The sequence below is a fragment of the Porites lutea genome, chromosome 4 (assembly GCF_958299795.1).
Source record: "Porites lutea chromosome 4, jaPorLute2.1, whole genome shotgun sequence".
NCBI lineage: Eukaryota > Metazoa > Cnidaria > Anthozoa > Scleractinia > Poritidae > Porites > Porites lutea.
This window is the reverse complement of record NC_133204.1, coordinates 19,250,893-19,266,796: the sequence shown is the minus strand read 5'-3', so window position 1 is coordinate 19,266,796 and position 15,904 is coordinate 19,250,893. Positions and strand designations below refer to the sequence as shown.

Genomic DNA, 15,904 nt, shown 5'->3' with positions numbered 1-15,904 from the left:
TTCCATAGTCTCCCTTGCAGCCCTTTTTGTCTTGTCACGTAACGCTCCTCCCAACGCGACAAAAACAGCTGCAAGGGAGACTAGGACTTCCCCTGAAAGCACAGAGCGCAATTTATTTGATCACGGATGTTTGGACCTTCTATCACTCGTAATCTGGTCACGCGTGTTTTGACTATCTGTCACGCGAAACTTACGCAAAGCACAGCGATGGAGCAAAAGCGTTTTGACCTTCGATCGTTTTCGCCCGCATTCTGTAACCTTTGATTATAACTAGTAATAATAATAATGATGATAAGTCTTTATTTCATAAGATAAACACACATATCCTTGCCCTTAGCAATGTTTTAAAACTACAACATTGGTTAGTATTTCCTCGCTCTTGAATAATTCTATTAGCATTTGTCTTGAGGGTAGTTGATAAAACGAGGGTTGAACTTGGAACGTTTAAAGCATTGCACTGCTTCTGAATCACACTTGCACAAAGAATGTCGACATTTGCTGTAAAACCAGTAGTAACTTGCAGGTTCTGAAAAGGAAAAATATTCAGAAGCATTTTTATGTACCTTGAAAACACAATTTTCCTCGTGCGAAGGATTTGAGAAAAGAAATTTTTAAAATATTTACAGTCTTTTTGGCAATTATATTTTGGTTGCGAAACAGTATTAACCAATTCGCCTCATGTAACGGAATCTAAACAGTCTTGGATTCTGATTCCACCCCTTGAATTCAGGATTCCAGGTACTACATTTCGCATTCTTTATCGATGGAACTTGATTCTGGATTCCAGTCGTTAGCGGGATTTCGAATTCCTCGAACTGTATTCAGTCCACAAGCAAAAATATCCCAAATTGCGAAATACTGATTCTTACTTGGGCGAAACTAATATTGTTTTCCCTATTATCCATTCCTAATTCTTTCTTCACTTTCGTCGGCGTTTTCACGAAGTCAATGTTTACGACCAGGAATGAAGTCTAGCAAAATTTGCGGCAAGGAAATAAGGATGAACAGAGAGAAATAAAGTACAAAAATAAGTGAAGTGTGTTAAATTATCTGTAGTTTTTACGTGACAAACAAAAGCAAATTTTGCAAATTAACTTTTGGACGGGGCGTTTTCAATCAAAGATGGTGGTTACTGATTATTAGTAAAATCCAACTAGTGGTCTATTAACAATGCTGCGTTCTGAGTGGTTGAGCTATTACTCGGCTATATGTTATAGCCCACTAGTAGCGAAAAGCGCGGGCTTTTCGGCGGCAAAAAAGGATTTAAATAGCTAAATTTTTTTTATTCTCGATATTTTTGACCAACTAGTTGGATTTTACTAAAACAATTATTCCTCTCGCCCTCATGGCCTCTGAGTCAATGGCCCATTCGGCCTTCGGCCTCATGGACTATTGACTCAGAGTCCATTTGGGCCCGAGGAATAATTGTTAAATATACCCTTAATTCCCCACATTAGAAAGGAGAAGGGAACTGGAACCGAAATGTGTCCCGCAATTGTTTCTGGGATCGTTACTGGGGACGCGCCGATCAGCTATTGGCCAATTGTTTTTTCTTGTCCCAGACGTCTTCGCGAATGTTGACTCCACCCTGTTTCCTTCTTGTCCTAAAGGGAAGACCTAACATAACAATGACCTCATCCAGGTTGGCGTCCAGCGGTTTTAGTGGAAACAAGGCTTCTGGTGGGGTGCTCAGTCTCGTGGGCTCATAAACCCTGGTCTCGGTCATTGTTATTTAAGGATTTCCTTTCTAAAGAGGCGAGTTGTGTTTTTGTCAGGTTCTTAAGTGTTTTATGTTTTAAGGTAAAGGTCTTACTGCATCTGAAGCATCCTTCTCTACTGTAAGGCATGATGTAAACAGCGTTGTCGAACGGGCAAGAACCTGAGCGTATCACTGAGTTGTAGCATTCATCATGTATTTGACAGCATCTAAGTAACAAAGAAAGCTTTCATGACTTTGAGATTATACGCTTCATTGTGAAATGTCTGTCCTTCTTCGATTTTGGTGTTTCGTAAAGATTGTTAGTTCCTTTAGTTACAGGGTTCTACTTTGCAACACGACCTCGACTGTATAACCTACTTTACCTGCAGACTGTAATTATTTACTCAAAAGGGCTGTGTCATGCCGGCTAGCTAGTTCATTTTTCTCAATGGGCCATTTGCACGATGGCGTCATTTTACTACTACTAAGCAGAATCCTTCAGGGTTTAGCTTTCTTTTACAAATTTAATAGGGTTTGTAAACCTCACTGGCATCAGCAAATTTAATTATGAAAGAAAAAGGAAATGAATTCTGGTCTTAGTAGCTAAAAGACGTCATCGTGGAAATGGCTTATTACAGGATGGGTAAGGGGCTTACCGTGACGCGTGATGGGATCCAAATTATCAGCGTAATGCGTGATCGGACCCAAATTAGGCGCGTGACGTGTGATTTGGCCTAGCAGCGTGGTGCGTGATTTACTATTTTCACAACGCGTGACGCGTGATTTTTCTTTGAAATTTCCGTGATGGTTAATATCACTTGAAACGGGAAGTAGAGACACCAACTCCTTGCCCTTTTTTCTCGTTCCTCGACCTCTTATTTCCTCAGATCACATGATAAAAGGGTAATTGTTAATGTAGTTAATATTTTATTTTTACGTGATGCGTGCTAGCTTAAAAAAAACATCGGCGTGATGAGTGATAGGTACCCCCCTTTACCACCCTGTTATTACACGTCCTCAGTTTGGAACTTAAGAAATAACTTGTAAATGACAAAATCACAGCTTGGTGTCAAACAAATATGTGTCCCAAGCACAGGTAGCTTAAGCAAAGGGGTTTTTGAGCGACGGACGTCAACCGGAACTAAGGCCTTTTCCTTCTTAATATGCCTTGACGATATAAAATTTGTCTTGCTTAGCTTCTTTACTCTTATAGAGACGATTTGACTGAAAATTTGGGCAAAACCATCGTCCAAAAATGAAAAGAGGTCACTTCCGGTTGACGTGTGTCGCTTAAAAACGTCGTTGCTTAAGTTCCCTATTATCTCAAAGGTTACAAACAAAAAAATGAACTTTGAAAGAACTGTAAGGCTAACAGGTTTTCAAAAACTGCGATCCGTTTAAATGTTCTTCAATTTTGTCCATCCTTAGATCCTTTTGTAACGTCTCCAGGGACTATTTATATGTTTCGCTCATTTTGTGGCAGTTCCAAATGTTTGAATTTTGATAAATTTTGGAAACAGCTTCTTTGAAGGGGTTTAAAATTTCTGGTAAGAAATGATCTTAGAATCACTGCAATTAGTTTATTTGGAAAAACTTCAATTGCCCTTTTCGAGTTTGCATGTGACCGTGGGATCGGGCACGCAAGGGTTTCTTTCACTGGCCAACACGCGATACATGTTTGATTCGTCCCTTCAAAACATTCCCACAGTGCAATTCGACCCAAAACCGATCCAATCTTATTAGATGCAACCACACAATGACCATTGAAGTAATGTATTGATTAATGCTCCCCTCTCTAAGTTACCTGTCTGTTTGGTCTAAAGGTTTTCCTTTGCCTCCAAATCCACAGTAGCAGCCGTAACCGTTGTAAAGTAATGGGTTTCTGTGGACATGACATAAAATCATGAGGCCAAACCCAACAATGCTTCTGCTTGTAGATTCCATTGGTGCATCTTTACTATCTACAAAAATCACATAATGTGGCAAGAAGAGTTTTTCTTAACATTGCTAGTTTCTCTTATGGCTATAAGAACTGCTTTGTATCAATCATAAGATTTTAAGAGTTTTCCAGTGGTTTCAGTTGTCCAAATATCAAGAAATAAATGTAAGACTCCCCAGCCTATCAGATGTCACAGTGTGATATTTTTCAGTATGTGCTCCAAATAATCAAATTACTGAACATATTGAGGAGTAACCTCGTAATTGCCAAATTCGTTTAAACCTTTACTTTAAAAAATTCTGATGGCTTAGAAAAGTCTCAGCGATCACAATACTTATTCTACATTTTATTCTCCTTTTTTGCTTGCGATATCGATAAATAATTCGAAAAAATGACAGAAAGAAAATTTGGAATTTTTCGTGAGGTTTTTCTTGTTGAAAAGGACTGTTTTTCTGTGTGCAAACCATCGCCTTGGCTCCTTGAGAAAAGACAAAAAATTGACAAAAAAATTGGTTGAAACCGCGACTTACTTACCCTTAGATGTAAATATGTTTTCCTGTTCCTGTAAAAAAAGAAAGATTGTAAATTCAACATGTAACATGTGACATTTTTAATTTAGCTAATAATACCCACTGCAGTGAGAAAAAAATTTTCTTGTCAATTAATAGAACAATAACAGAGACATTCTGGGATTCATAAAAGAAAAACCAACAACACAACAGTAGGAGCATTATTCAAAGACAGGAGAGTACATTTGTCATACATGTATATATTTTTTCTTACACTTTTCACTACAATATGGTAAACCAAAATAGAATTAAACAGAGACTCAAATAGACCCAAAAGAGAGCTTTAACCCACTAACCAGATCACGCCAACTTGCAGCCCCGGAAATCTGGAAGAAGACAAGGGAAAAGTAAAAAACAACATAGCTATGAAAAGACTTCATTTCGTGTGGCTTTAACGCTGACGTGATGTACTAAGATGTCTGAAACGTACCCTCGTCGCTATATTTAATATGCTAAAAACTGCCTCTGACGCATGTTCTGTCAAAACCTCAATGACTTGAAATTGTAGTCAATTTCATCTGCTTTACTTCTGTGGAAAAGTCAACATCAAACTTAATTGTTTTTTGTCTCTCTGTTTTCTCAAAATTCATTTTGTTTGGTTTCGTTAATTAGGTCTACTTATTGACCAAGACTTTTCCTTTTTTTTCCGATATCATAATTGCTTCATTAAACATACAGTTCTCCTTTCTTATTTCTGAAGCAGTTCTTGAAACGTTATCGACTGCGATTGTATTTGGTAGGTTTTATCGTTTTATATACCAAAATTAATACCGATTCATTAGAGGTCGCACATCCACATAGTTGTTATTCGTCTACCATTCCTGGTCGAGTTAGAATTTGAAATTGTTGGTTTTCGAGCAGAAGGGAAAACCGGAAAACCCTGAGAAAAAACTATGGGAGCTAAGGCGAGGACCAATAACAAACTCAACCCACATACCAGGGGGGCTACTCCCCATGATTGCTTATACGGGGTGAGACCGCCCAAAAGGGCTACCTTTTTCAGGCTTAAGGTATACGAAAGAGTAGGGATTTCACTGGTTGAAGTATATAAAAGAGTAGGTGAAAGGAACCAAAAGGGCTAACAGATGAATTTTATGGCTTTATAAAGTCGAGTAAACGTTCTATTTTTGTGATTGATTCCTATTTTAAAGACAGTACATTTACAGCAGTTAAAAGGGATGCAAAATTCTAAACAAGGTGTGTGAAAGGGGTACCATTTGTCAATAGAAGGTATACGAAAGGGGTACCTTTTTCGTGAAAAATGGTATGTAAAAGGGTAAGTAGTTGGACCTTGGGGCGGAGCCTTCCCCTATAAACATTTGTTGAGTACTGAGTACCCCCTCCCCGGCCCACATATGGCGTCGACGCCGAAATTTGAACCCAAGTCACATTGGTGGGAAGCGAGTGCTCTCACCACTGCGCCATCCCTTGCGGCTCTCCACTGATTTGATGGAGGTCTTCTCTTTGACAGCTCCACTAAAAGTTTACTTTTTAGTGTTAAACCTGAGTGTGTAAATTGACTGTTATCATCAGCGGCATATATAAACCTCACGTGAAATAAACAGATGGTCAATCAAGTACGAATATCTCTACTGTCGTATTTTCATTCTTTATTTATCAACTTTAAAGTAATAATTACATATCAATTATTTCTGTGATAGAAACACCCACCATTAAAGTTGAAATCTTTAAAACCAAATGGACAGTTTTGTCTTTTTTGTGTTAGTCGACCCAAAAAGTCGCAGTTTGTATAGTTCCATCCAATTTTGAAGACTTCATCTCCCTTGTCAGTATTGGAGTGAGGTCCCTTCTAGAGGAAAAAATCACTCTTGCACCCCAGATGTTTTGTGTTTATTATTTCTCTTCTGTTTTTCTTATAAGGAACCGCCTCAACCTCGTGGACCAAGCCCTCCTTTCAAATACTCTTCTCAGGGTGTAGCCTGGGTTTTCCAGAGACCTGCGCGCACAGTTTTCCAAATCCACCCCCTGCCCCGTCCCCCGTATTGTTTTCACTAGGGTGACTTTTACTGAGATAATTCACTGTTCGTTTCTCGTCAGTGTGGTGAGGCTATCGTCTTTCTTGCCTTTCTTAGTCGAAGGACTGTGTTCTCCTTGCATCACCGTCCTTATGTTTGCGGATGGCAGCGGCAGAGAAAACACCAGCCTTTTTAAACACATTTTTGACAGCAGTTTAATAAGCAGAGTTATAAAGTCGTTTGCCTTTTTTCAACACTTGTTTATTTCCTTTCTTTCCTTTTGCATTTTGTTGTCACCTTTGTTTTATTAAATGTTCATATTTTACGCGTAAGCACATGTGTATAAGATTTCCTTTTTACATATTTGTAAAATACAGAAAGAGTTACCTTATGTTAATAAAGGTTTCATAATTCCCCTGCTTCTTAACTCACACTCATTCAGGGAGAACCTCCTCCTCGTTAAGGTAACACCTTGTACTCGAGTAGTCATGGCCAGAAATTTCAGACAAACCGCGGCCCGGTGTGTGGGCTCATGTAGTTTTTCTTTCGTTTTGATAAAATTAGTGAAAAACGGTAGAATTTAATGCTTAGGCAATAAAAATATAGCATTTGCCAACTGCTTATATTAAATAATATGCATGTTCAAAAGAAGAAAAACCGAAGTTTTCCTGATATTACATCATTGCGCAGTCAACAGTCTCATCAGTGTCACACTGAGTCACACCACGTCTCACGCGAAGGCATGATTATATGAAACAAAAGAAGCAAGGCTGATTTTACAGCCGGGGATATATATTAAAAATAAAAATATTATATATTCCCCACTGTAAAATCAGCGTTGCTTCTTTTGTTTCACATTTTCACTTATTACTGATTAGATGCTTTGTTAGGATCCGGTCCTCCTTTTTTGTAAGCCGGTCCTTGCTTCAAAAATTGAAGTCATGATTGCTTGAAGATACAAGGCTTGTACAGCTCTCATGACGTGCCTACCCCAAAACAGCTCGGTTACAAAGTTTAAGTAAAATGGCGGCCTGTTGACACAAATCACGAAGAAATTTTGATGCTTTTTACCATCCTATTGCACTGCTCTAGGCTGCTTTTTTCACACAAAGGCAGACATATTAAAAAGCTAAATATTGGGGGTTTTCAAACTCGTTTCGCCGACGCTGGAAGGCTTAACAGCGTTTAAAACAGCCCCCGAATTGAAGGTCTATCCTTGCTGAATCTTGCTGAAAACAGTAAGATGTGTGGACTGTGTAGATGGACAGGAACGTCGCGCTTGTACTGAATAAGAAAAGGTATATCAACGTCGAATTTCAAAACGCTGACGTGGCCAACATAGCCGTTGCAATGGTTTATTCTGCGGATCTTTGGCAGATCGCCTTTACCGAAGCTTTGGCGTAAGTGATCTTTGAAAATTTTATCGTGTTTTAGATGCGTGGAACTTGAGTTTTTGGATCCATGACAATAATGATTTTTTCTTACAACTTAGGGCTATTAATTGTTATATCTCACTTTGGGATTGACAAATTGAAATAGGACAGCAAAACTGAAGGAATTCTGGAAGTTGTAGTCAAATGACGTCATCGTGAAAATCTGACAAGGGGATAGTAGCATTACATAACTCACGATAAACTTACCAGTGAAAGGACAAGCAACAGGAAAAATAGTCGACACGATCCAAACATGTTCTCTCTCTTAGATCTCTGAACCTGCAAAGGAAAAATAATTAGTTTCAAAGGACAATGTGAACTCAAAAGCTTAATGCTGATTTTCTTACCAATTTCTTCCAAAGCTTCCCTTCCCTATCAGGGTCTATCAGCAGTGCTCACTTGAGGCACACTTGCCAAGTGAATGATTTTCGTGGCTGAGATTGCCTTGAGATGTTTATTTTGCTCACCACCATTCACTGTTTAGCAGTGCGAACTTTTCTTGTTCTAGTTTAGACTGATTCACACTTCCGCTTTGTACTTGTAAAATTAACGTTAAAAAAAGTCAATGCTAATTTCATTTCAAAAACAGCAATTAAAACATGTTAAGTAGACGTTCCGAATGAGTAGTATTGACATATTGACATAATAAATGTTGCAAACGCTTCTAGTCATCGAAAGTAAAAATAATTATTATTTTTGTTTAAAAAAAATTGAAGGTATTAAATTAAGTGATAATTAAAAGGGTCAAAAATTGAACTGTCAAGTGTTATCGAGATATGATACTCGAGTACAAGCGTCCAGACTGATAAAGTCACAGAATTGAGTCTTCTTCAAGATCGTTTTAAATACTGCTGGTCAGGTTTATATAAAGGCCGAATTTCTACAAGAGACGGATAAATCATCTCTAGTAGAAATCAAAGTCGCATTCGCAAGATCATTTCTTACCCGGTAAACTGAAATCTTTGCACACCGAAAGTTGCCACCAAAGTTTGCTTTTTCACGGACTTCTTTTCTGGCAGGGCTTAAAAGACTGATAGGGGGAGAATTTATCGCCCTAGTTGTCGGGTGACATGAGCTTCGTTTTGGTCTCAGCTGCAAATTCACCCATATTTCAAAGAGATAACAGCGCGATTTGTCTTAGTTATGTTGCAGCAAAACGATTTTGATCGAAACATGCAGTGATGTACGCACTATTTGGAGAAACTGTCAATTACCAGTGGTAAATGTTATTGTTTGCAAACCTGGGGAATGGCGACAGTACACCCTCAAATTAAAAAATAAGCCTCCTGTAAAAAGGCTGAGTCATATTTGTTGGTTATGAATACTTATTTCGAAAGTTAAAGTTCGGATTTTAAGCGCCACGTTTAGTGCACATTTGCACCTTTTGAAATTTTTATATTTGTTTCAATGTTGTTTCAAAAAATGATACTTGTTTTGAAGGAAAAAGATATTGCTTTGACTATACTATCAGAGAAACAAGACTATATTGTAAACAAGTGCATGAAGATTTCAGAATCCCCATAAAATTGCCAATAAATTTCCATATTAAATTGCCGTTAGTTTTACATTAGGCGAAATGAAACTAAGGCTGCTGTCGACAAAATTGCCGCCGTGTAAGCTGCACCATCAGATAACCGACGCACATACTGCATGACTTAGTAAAATTATAATTTTCTTTTGTGTACTGAGCTCAGTTAGAAAAATGGAAATGCAGAGGAATGCTGGGGCCTTTTGGTTCATGAGGAAATCAGATTAAATTGGTCTGAAATATTCAGTGGAAGGTCAATCTGCAAACTGGGGCTTTAAGTGCCTGACTTGAGAATAGATTAGTCAGTTTATCGTGAATTTATCGGGAAAGTTAATCGAATTATCAGGAAGTTCGAGAAGCTTTTATTTTGAGTGATCAAATAAATAAAACTAGATCGAGAAAGTTTTATCTAAGAGTTTTTTTTTCGGAAATTGCTCAACACATGACGCAAATCTAACGGCACAGGCAACACACATTCCTGATGCATAAACCACTCCAATTTTTTGAGTAGCTTGTGACATCTTCGAGCACAATTCATAAAAATACATTAAATACATTACAAGAAAAAACTGTGTCTACACATAAAAGAAACTAATAGTCACAAAAATTCACAAAATCTTCTTTGTCTGTCAACCACATGCCAATCTGTAATATGACGTGTTAAATTTTCCACGGTCGACTTTTACAGTATTTTTCAAAACGTACCCATTACCTCGTCTTCGGTCTATTTAGCTGCTAAAAATCGCTGAACATATTTCATGCAATGGAGAAATCTAAGTATTACATTAACTAGTAATATTAATAGTATGTATATCCACACAACAAAGTTTGAAAATCATGAACTCGAAATCGTTTGGCATGCTTAGTCTCAGAAAGAGCCAAAAGGACTTTGAGCAACACGCACTCATTCGCGCAAGACTTGAGATTAACGCGGTAAATTAGTCAGTGGAGAGATGGACACGTCAAGTTCTGATCAACTGAAGAAATTATTCCAATTATTTACATTTTCTAAGTGGATGTTTCAACTAAAATGTTGCTTCTAACAGTAACACTGTAAAGTGAAAAATTTTAAACTAGGAATTATCATTCAGTTTCTATAGAGTACAAATCAATTAAGACGCTCCCCGAGAAGATTTTGCTTCTAAAATGTTGCTTTAGTGAAAAATTTCAATGAAGGAAACGGACTAAAATGTCGCCTGCCGGAGTAGAACCTCGATTTCTCGAACTTGGATAACTCGAATTCCTCGCTAACTCGAACTACATTTGCTTTCCCTTGATCAAAATTTCACTCTAACGAAATTTACCCCCGGCCGATAACTCGAATTTCCCGCTTATCCGAACTGTTTTTCGTTTCCCTTGAGATCGAGTTTGAGTTACCGGTATTCTACTGTATAGGCATAAAATTTAGGCCCTGAGGACCTGAAGAGAGCTGTTTTTTTCTAATTTTTGAATATTAATTTGTTTTGGAAACCTTTATCGGCAAAATTACTTCTTGATTTTGACAATTTGTCGGTCTTTTGATTCGAAAAGAAGCCAAATGCGCAAGATAATAATGTTTTGAGACTTTGCAATGTATGTGTAAATCAGTTAGAAAATTATAATACTTATTTGTCCGTCCATTAGTCTAGCATAAAAAAGACTTAATGCAAATCTTTAATTGACGAGTTAAGTTTTCCACCGCGACTCGATTACTTTCTTTTATTATTATATTTTTGACTATTTGTGGCCAATTATTGTGGTCTGAGTGTACTTAATTTTCCTATATACGAAACTTTCGAATTTTAAGAGAGTGTCTCTGTAAGAGCGGTCCGGTCGATTTTGCTTGAGACACAGATTTAGCTCATTTCTTGTGTGTTGTAAGACATTCATGTACCTACACTAAAACCACAATCCGTTTGATCGGATCTCTTTATTTTTCAGAGTTTTACGGAAATTAAATTTCACTCGAGCGAAGGCCTGTCGTGACACTTTTCAAGACTTTAATTTGAGACAACTTTGGAGGACAATTTACAAAAAAGTACGGGAGTCAGCAAAAATCAAATACCACAGACATGTATATTAACTCTATCTAATCCATCGACGCGACCTTCGTGAACATCACGTTTCAATCAAGCACACAGGAAGACTTGAACGAAACCTCATCGGTTCGCTTAAGTCACACACGCGAAAACCGATCAAATTCAAGGTAAATTTTTGAAAAAGTGAGGCGTTCTTAACTGATCCAACTAATATAGCTAGGAAGTAGGTGCCATAGAAAAGGTAACTACAGAAAAAAAACTTTGCGGCCCGACCTTAACTAAAACTTTATAACTCCGTGAACTTACCTAATTTTCGGCAATCTCCAAGTTTTGTCGCCATTTTGAGGGACTTGTCAACATGAAGCGTAGCAGATATAAATCGAGCAGGTAGATCTAAAACCGTCAGAAATACATACGAAAGCATTCAAATGAACTTCACTTTCAATTCAAGGGGCAAAATTTGAAATTGTTCGTTAAACCTACTATTCCTACATCCCCATGCGACCATTTCTTCCAACAATTCAAACACTACAACTAGTGTTCGAATTTCCCTCGTCGATTCCACCGTAAGAAATAACCTGTGCCACCCAAGCTTCGACTCGAGTGTGAAGTACGAATCAAACAACATAACTGCTTCATCTTCGAGGCCATATCACGCTGGTATTTTGATTTTTTGATCGACAAGAACGGTGATCAGGAAGTGATCGCCATGTTTAGCTCATAAACGTGACCGCTGACCAGCCGCTGAGTGAAAACAGTACGGGGCGGGTTGGTGTGGGTGGCGCACTTATCGTCATAAGGGGCGCGATCCATTCAACCAAAATTTCCGGGAATTTCGGTCCAAAACTCAATGGATCGGTTCGGTCCAACCGGAAAAGTTTCGAAAAAACGGGTCCACCTTTTGAGGTGGTCCTCTTTTCCCGGTCGGACCGGTCTGAATTTTGGTTGAATGGATCGCGCCCAAGATATTCGAATACACCCTAAAAAAGTTTTAGGACTCTCAGTCTAAACAGTGAAGGCATGCTTCGTGGTACAGACAACTTTTATTTTATTCTCATAACTTTTTCCTTTAAATTAGAACTGGTATCAATTAACAGAGTTATTTAAATATTTTTAACCGAGGTAGCCATATGACCTTTTTGCTTGTCCTCAGTGGTATAAAATAAGGTGTCTTTTCTTCCAGAACCTTTCCTTTATGCGTTATTGCACGGAATGAAGACTATACTTAGAGTATTTGCTCTAAATCAGTTTTGCTGTTCCCAAGAATGTATGCAAAATCATTACTTTATACAAAGCTGACTCTAAAATGTGATTTTCCGTAACAGTAACCAATGTCATTTACGTAAGGTGTTAATAAAACTAGCAATGTACAATTTTTAGCGTTTTCCACTTATAAGCCTGACATACAATTGTCAAGTGAACTATGTTAGTTTCAGCTCATTCCTTGATTCGATGTGATTTGAATCGGGTCTTTTATATTTCCACACGACAGCGTGCTTTTCGAACGGCTCCGAGTTTTTTCTCTTGGAACTTTATCCTTTCAGTTTAAAATAGGTTCTATCGTTTTAGGTAGAAAGTTCCTTACCTTGAAAGCGAAACAAACAAGAGCCCGATCAGAAAATCCCTATTGTACGCTTCCAATAATAATTCCGGAAACTGCCTATTTTTCCATCTTTCCACTTTCTTCCTCCTTCTCAGGCTTCGTTTTCGAGGATTCGCAAACATAATCAAGAAGATTAGATCACAGTAATGAAAACATAACCAAACGCCGTGAAGAGTTAGTTTTCTAATAAAAAAAAAAGCTTCGCTGCAACCGAAAATGTAATTGGTATCCCATGGTGGAGAAAATAAGACTTTTCAAGGTCCTGAGGCACTTTACAGTAGGAGCAGCAGACTGTAGTAATCTTCCGTTTCAACAGAGGCTGAGCCGGCTGTTGAAATAAAGCTAAAGCAGCAATTCTGGGAAATTGACCTGCCAGGTACCGATTTACTTACTACCTGTTTTTTAAAGATTTTTGAAAGATTATGGATTGTTGAATAAATCTTACTGAGTGCTAAACTGTAGTAAAATGAACATAAAGTGAGTTCCCCAGCCTGAGGGTCATTTCCTCTTGCTCTCATATATTTCTTGAACAAAATTGCTTCACTATGTTATTTTTACTGAATAGCCCAGAACGCTTTACCTTTACCGTTAAGCAATCTAAAGCAAAATCAAACAAACAGGACAATCCTAGTTACTGTCGTGTACACGGACTTTTCATGTACCGAACTTAACACCTATTTAGGCCGACGACCCAAATGACACAAGTTGGACGGTTGATTCAGACGTAAGAACTTAATTAGTCGGTCTGAATAATTTATTAGTGATTTATGAATTAGATTCAGTACATGAAAACTTCCACGCTGAAACTGGGCCTAATAGCTGTCGGTACTAAATGGGGAAAAGAAAAGTGAAAATTGTTTGGAAAATTTAACTAATAAGGGTCCGTAGCTGCAGACAAAGCAAAGAAAGGACGGAATGATGTTGACTCCGTTTAATTACTGGCAGGTTATTGCAATGGCTCAGGAATTAATAATGTTTTTACAGTTCATTTCCTTGTTTATAATACTTCATGGCATTTTGTATTTAGTTTAAGGAGCTCTTTAGTGGTATAGTACTTTCCGAATTTAAGTTCCAAGCGTGGGTTAAAGACCCATTTGTATACATCTATCATTCGCACTCTCAGTTTGTAGCTGATTCCATTGCAGCCCTATAAGGCCCATAATCCGTGTTCGTCAACTGCCAGATCAACTTGAGTGTAACCATCCCACTGGTAATGGGTCTTCCATCGCTGAACCAGCCAAGCCTATCTGTTTTTCCTCACGCTCAGGGCCTCTTTATATGAGCCCGGTTGACGGGGCTGGCTCGGTTACCGGGATGAATTTTGCCGGGGGTTCATATGAGAAATTTTAGCCCGGTTTCCGAGATGAGAAAAGGTCAAAGATCCTGAGGACGAGTTCTGGCGCCAAATTCGGGAAACAAAGAAAACATAGCGAAACACAAAAATTTTAACTTTCGGGCCTATCTTAGCATCGGTAACTCTTAAAGCTGTATCACTGCAGTTAAATGGGATGCTTATGATGTGGAAAATACAGCAGGCGATGGAAGACGATGCCATCCGGACCGCCAGAATTCATCCCGGTAACCAGGATGAAGTGTTCATATGCCTATTAAGGGATTTTTTAATCCCCAAGCTCTAAGCGTAACATCTTGAAGCAATAGCGTTTGATATTTTATAATTGACTTTTGTTTGACTATAAAATATGCGGTTAGATCGATCATACATAGAAATCTTTTCCAAAAGAAATAACTCGAACCTCCCGGACTTAAGGAGACAAAACCAGTCCGCGTGTCCTGCGTGTTGCGCATTTCTTTCGCGTTGCGCGCGACTACCTTGGCATGCGCAGAAAATGTGCGCAGTAGCAATAGTGGGCACCTTCCTTAAAACATAAACTTAAGCTTTAAGCTTGAAGACTCAGGATTTTTAGAGACTCTTTAATACTTGTCTTCGTGGATGAAAATTGTTGTCTCTGTAAATGTTTCACCGAATTACATTTCTTTTATTGATTTTTAGTAGTTGGCTCTCTTGCGATTTTAATCGCTGTGCTGTTTGTTTTCAGTCGTTCATGATCGCTTGCAGGAGTACTCAAATGCCGCGCGTATCAAACGCTTTTTAAGACGTTATAAAATCATTGAATAAAAAAATAAACATGATGAATTCTTTATTATGTTGAAGCGTAATTCTATTAATGTTCACTGCAAAATTGCGCTCGTCAAAAGTGAGAACCGGCTGGCCGTATAGGTGATTTTGAGAATTTTTTGAACGGTTTCGCGCTAAAAGCCCAGGATTGATCGTCCCGAATATTGACTGAGTGCAATTTATCTTGAAAAATTGTGAAATACTGCATTCTGTCCTAGGTCTGTATGATAAATAGTACTGTTTCACCTCAGATGTGATGTATAAAAAGTATTAAAGGTTGGTTTACACACCCCCAGATTTGTTGGCATCATTTTGTAAAGTAAACTTGTCGAAAGCAAAATTTTCGGCCTGATTTGTTTTCCAGGCCTACTCTACGGTGATCAAGAGCCTTTATGGCTCTTGAATGTGATCGAAGATGATTGCTATTTTTTGGGTGTAAATATAAGGCTATCAACTCGATGTAAGATGTTTCACTCTTGAATCACTTAGCCTTTCCCTCAAAAGTCACGGGAATGCGCCCTTACCTAAATCGATCTTTTTATTGTGCAAACTTGTAGGAAAACTGTCATGTCTGCCAAGTCTATGAAAGCACAAACATAAAAGCACTAAGTCTATTTATTGGCATGTTTACTTTCAACGGAGAAAATCGCGCTGCTGAATAATGTTTACAAGTGAGGGAAGCATCTACGCTTAACTTTAATTTTACTTAATTCCGATCAAAAAGAGATTTTTCAAAATATACTACCAAATCATCCAATTTTTCTGTTTTTCGTTGTTTTTGCATTGAAAAAAATTATGAAAGCCTTCATTAACTTGATTGTTATACTCTTACACTATTATTCAATACAGAGCCTATCTGTTTAATATTTGGTGTGCGAAACGTTGATGATGCTTGAAAAAGCCACGTCGACTAACTTTCACCTGCCTTTCAAAATCTCACTGTCAAAATAATATACAAAATAATGACATCCCTTAGTTTATAGCTGATTTCGGAGTAATAAA

The 15,904-nt window shown here is 38.0% G+C and overlaps 1 protein-coding gene across 1 annotated transcript; it reads right to left on the bottom strand.

Annotated features, from left to right (window-relative positions):
- Positions 1-277: 277 nt before the first annotated feature.
- Positions 278-4,696, bottom strand: LOC140935054 (phospholipase A2 A2-actitoxin-Cgg2a-like). The gene is made up of 5 exons (XM_073384589.1): positions 4,504-4,696; positions 4,173-4,200; positions 3,504-3,660; positions 1,814-1,926; positions 278-526 (listed from the first exon to the last, which is right to left on the bottom strand). The coding sequence occupies exons 1-5, from the start codon at positions 4,585-4,587 to the stop codon at positions 393-395; spliced, it is 516 nt and encodes a 171-aa protein (XP_073240690.1). The 5' UTR covers positions 4,588-4,696; the 3' UTR covers positions 278-392.
- Between the last annotated feature and the right edge of the window lie 11,208 nt (positions 4,697-15,904).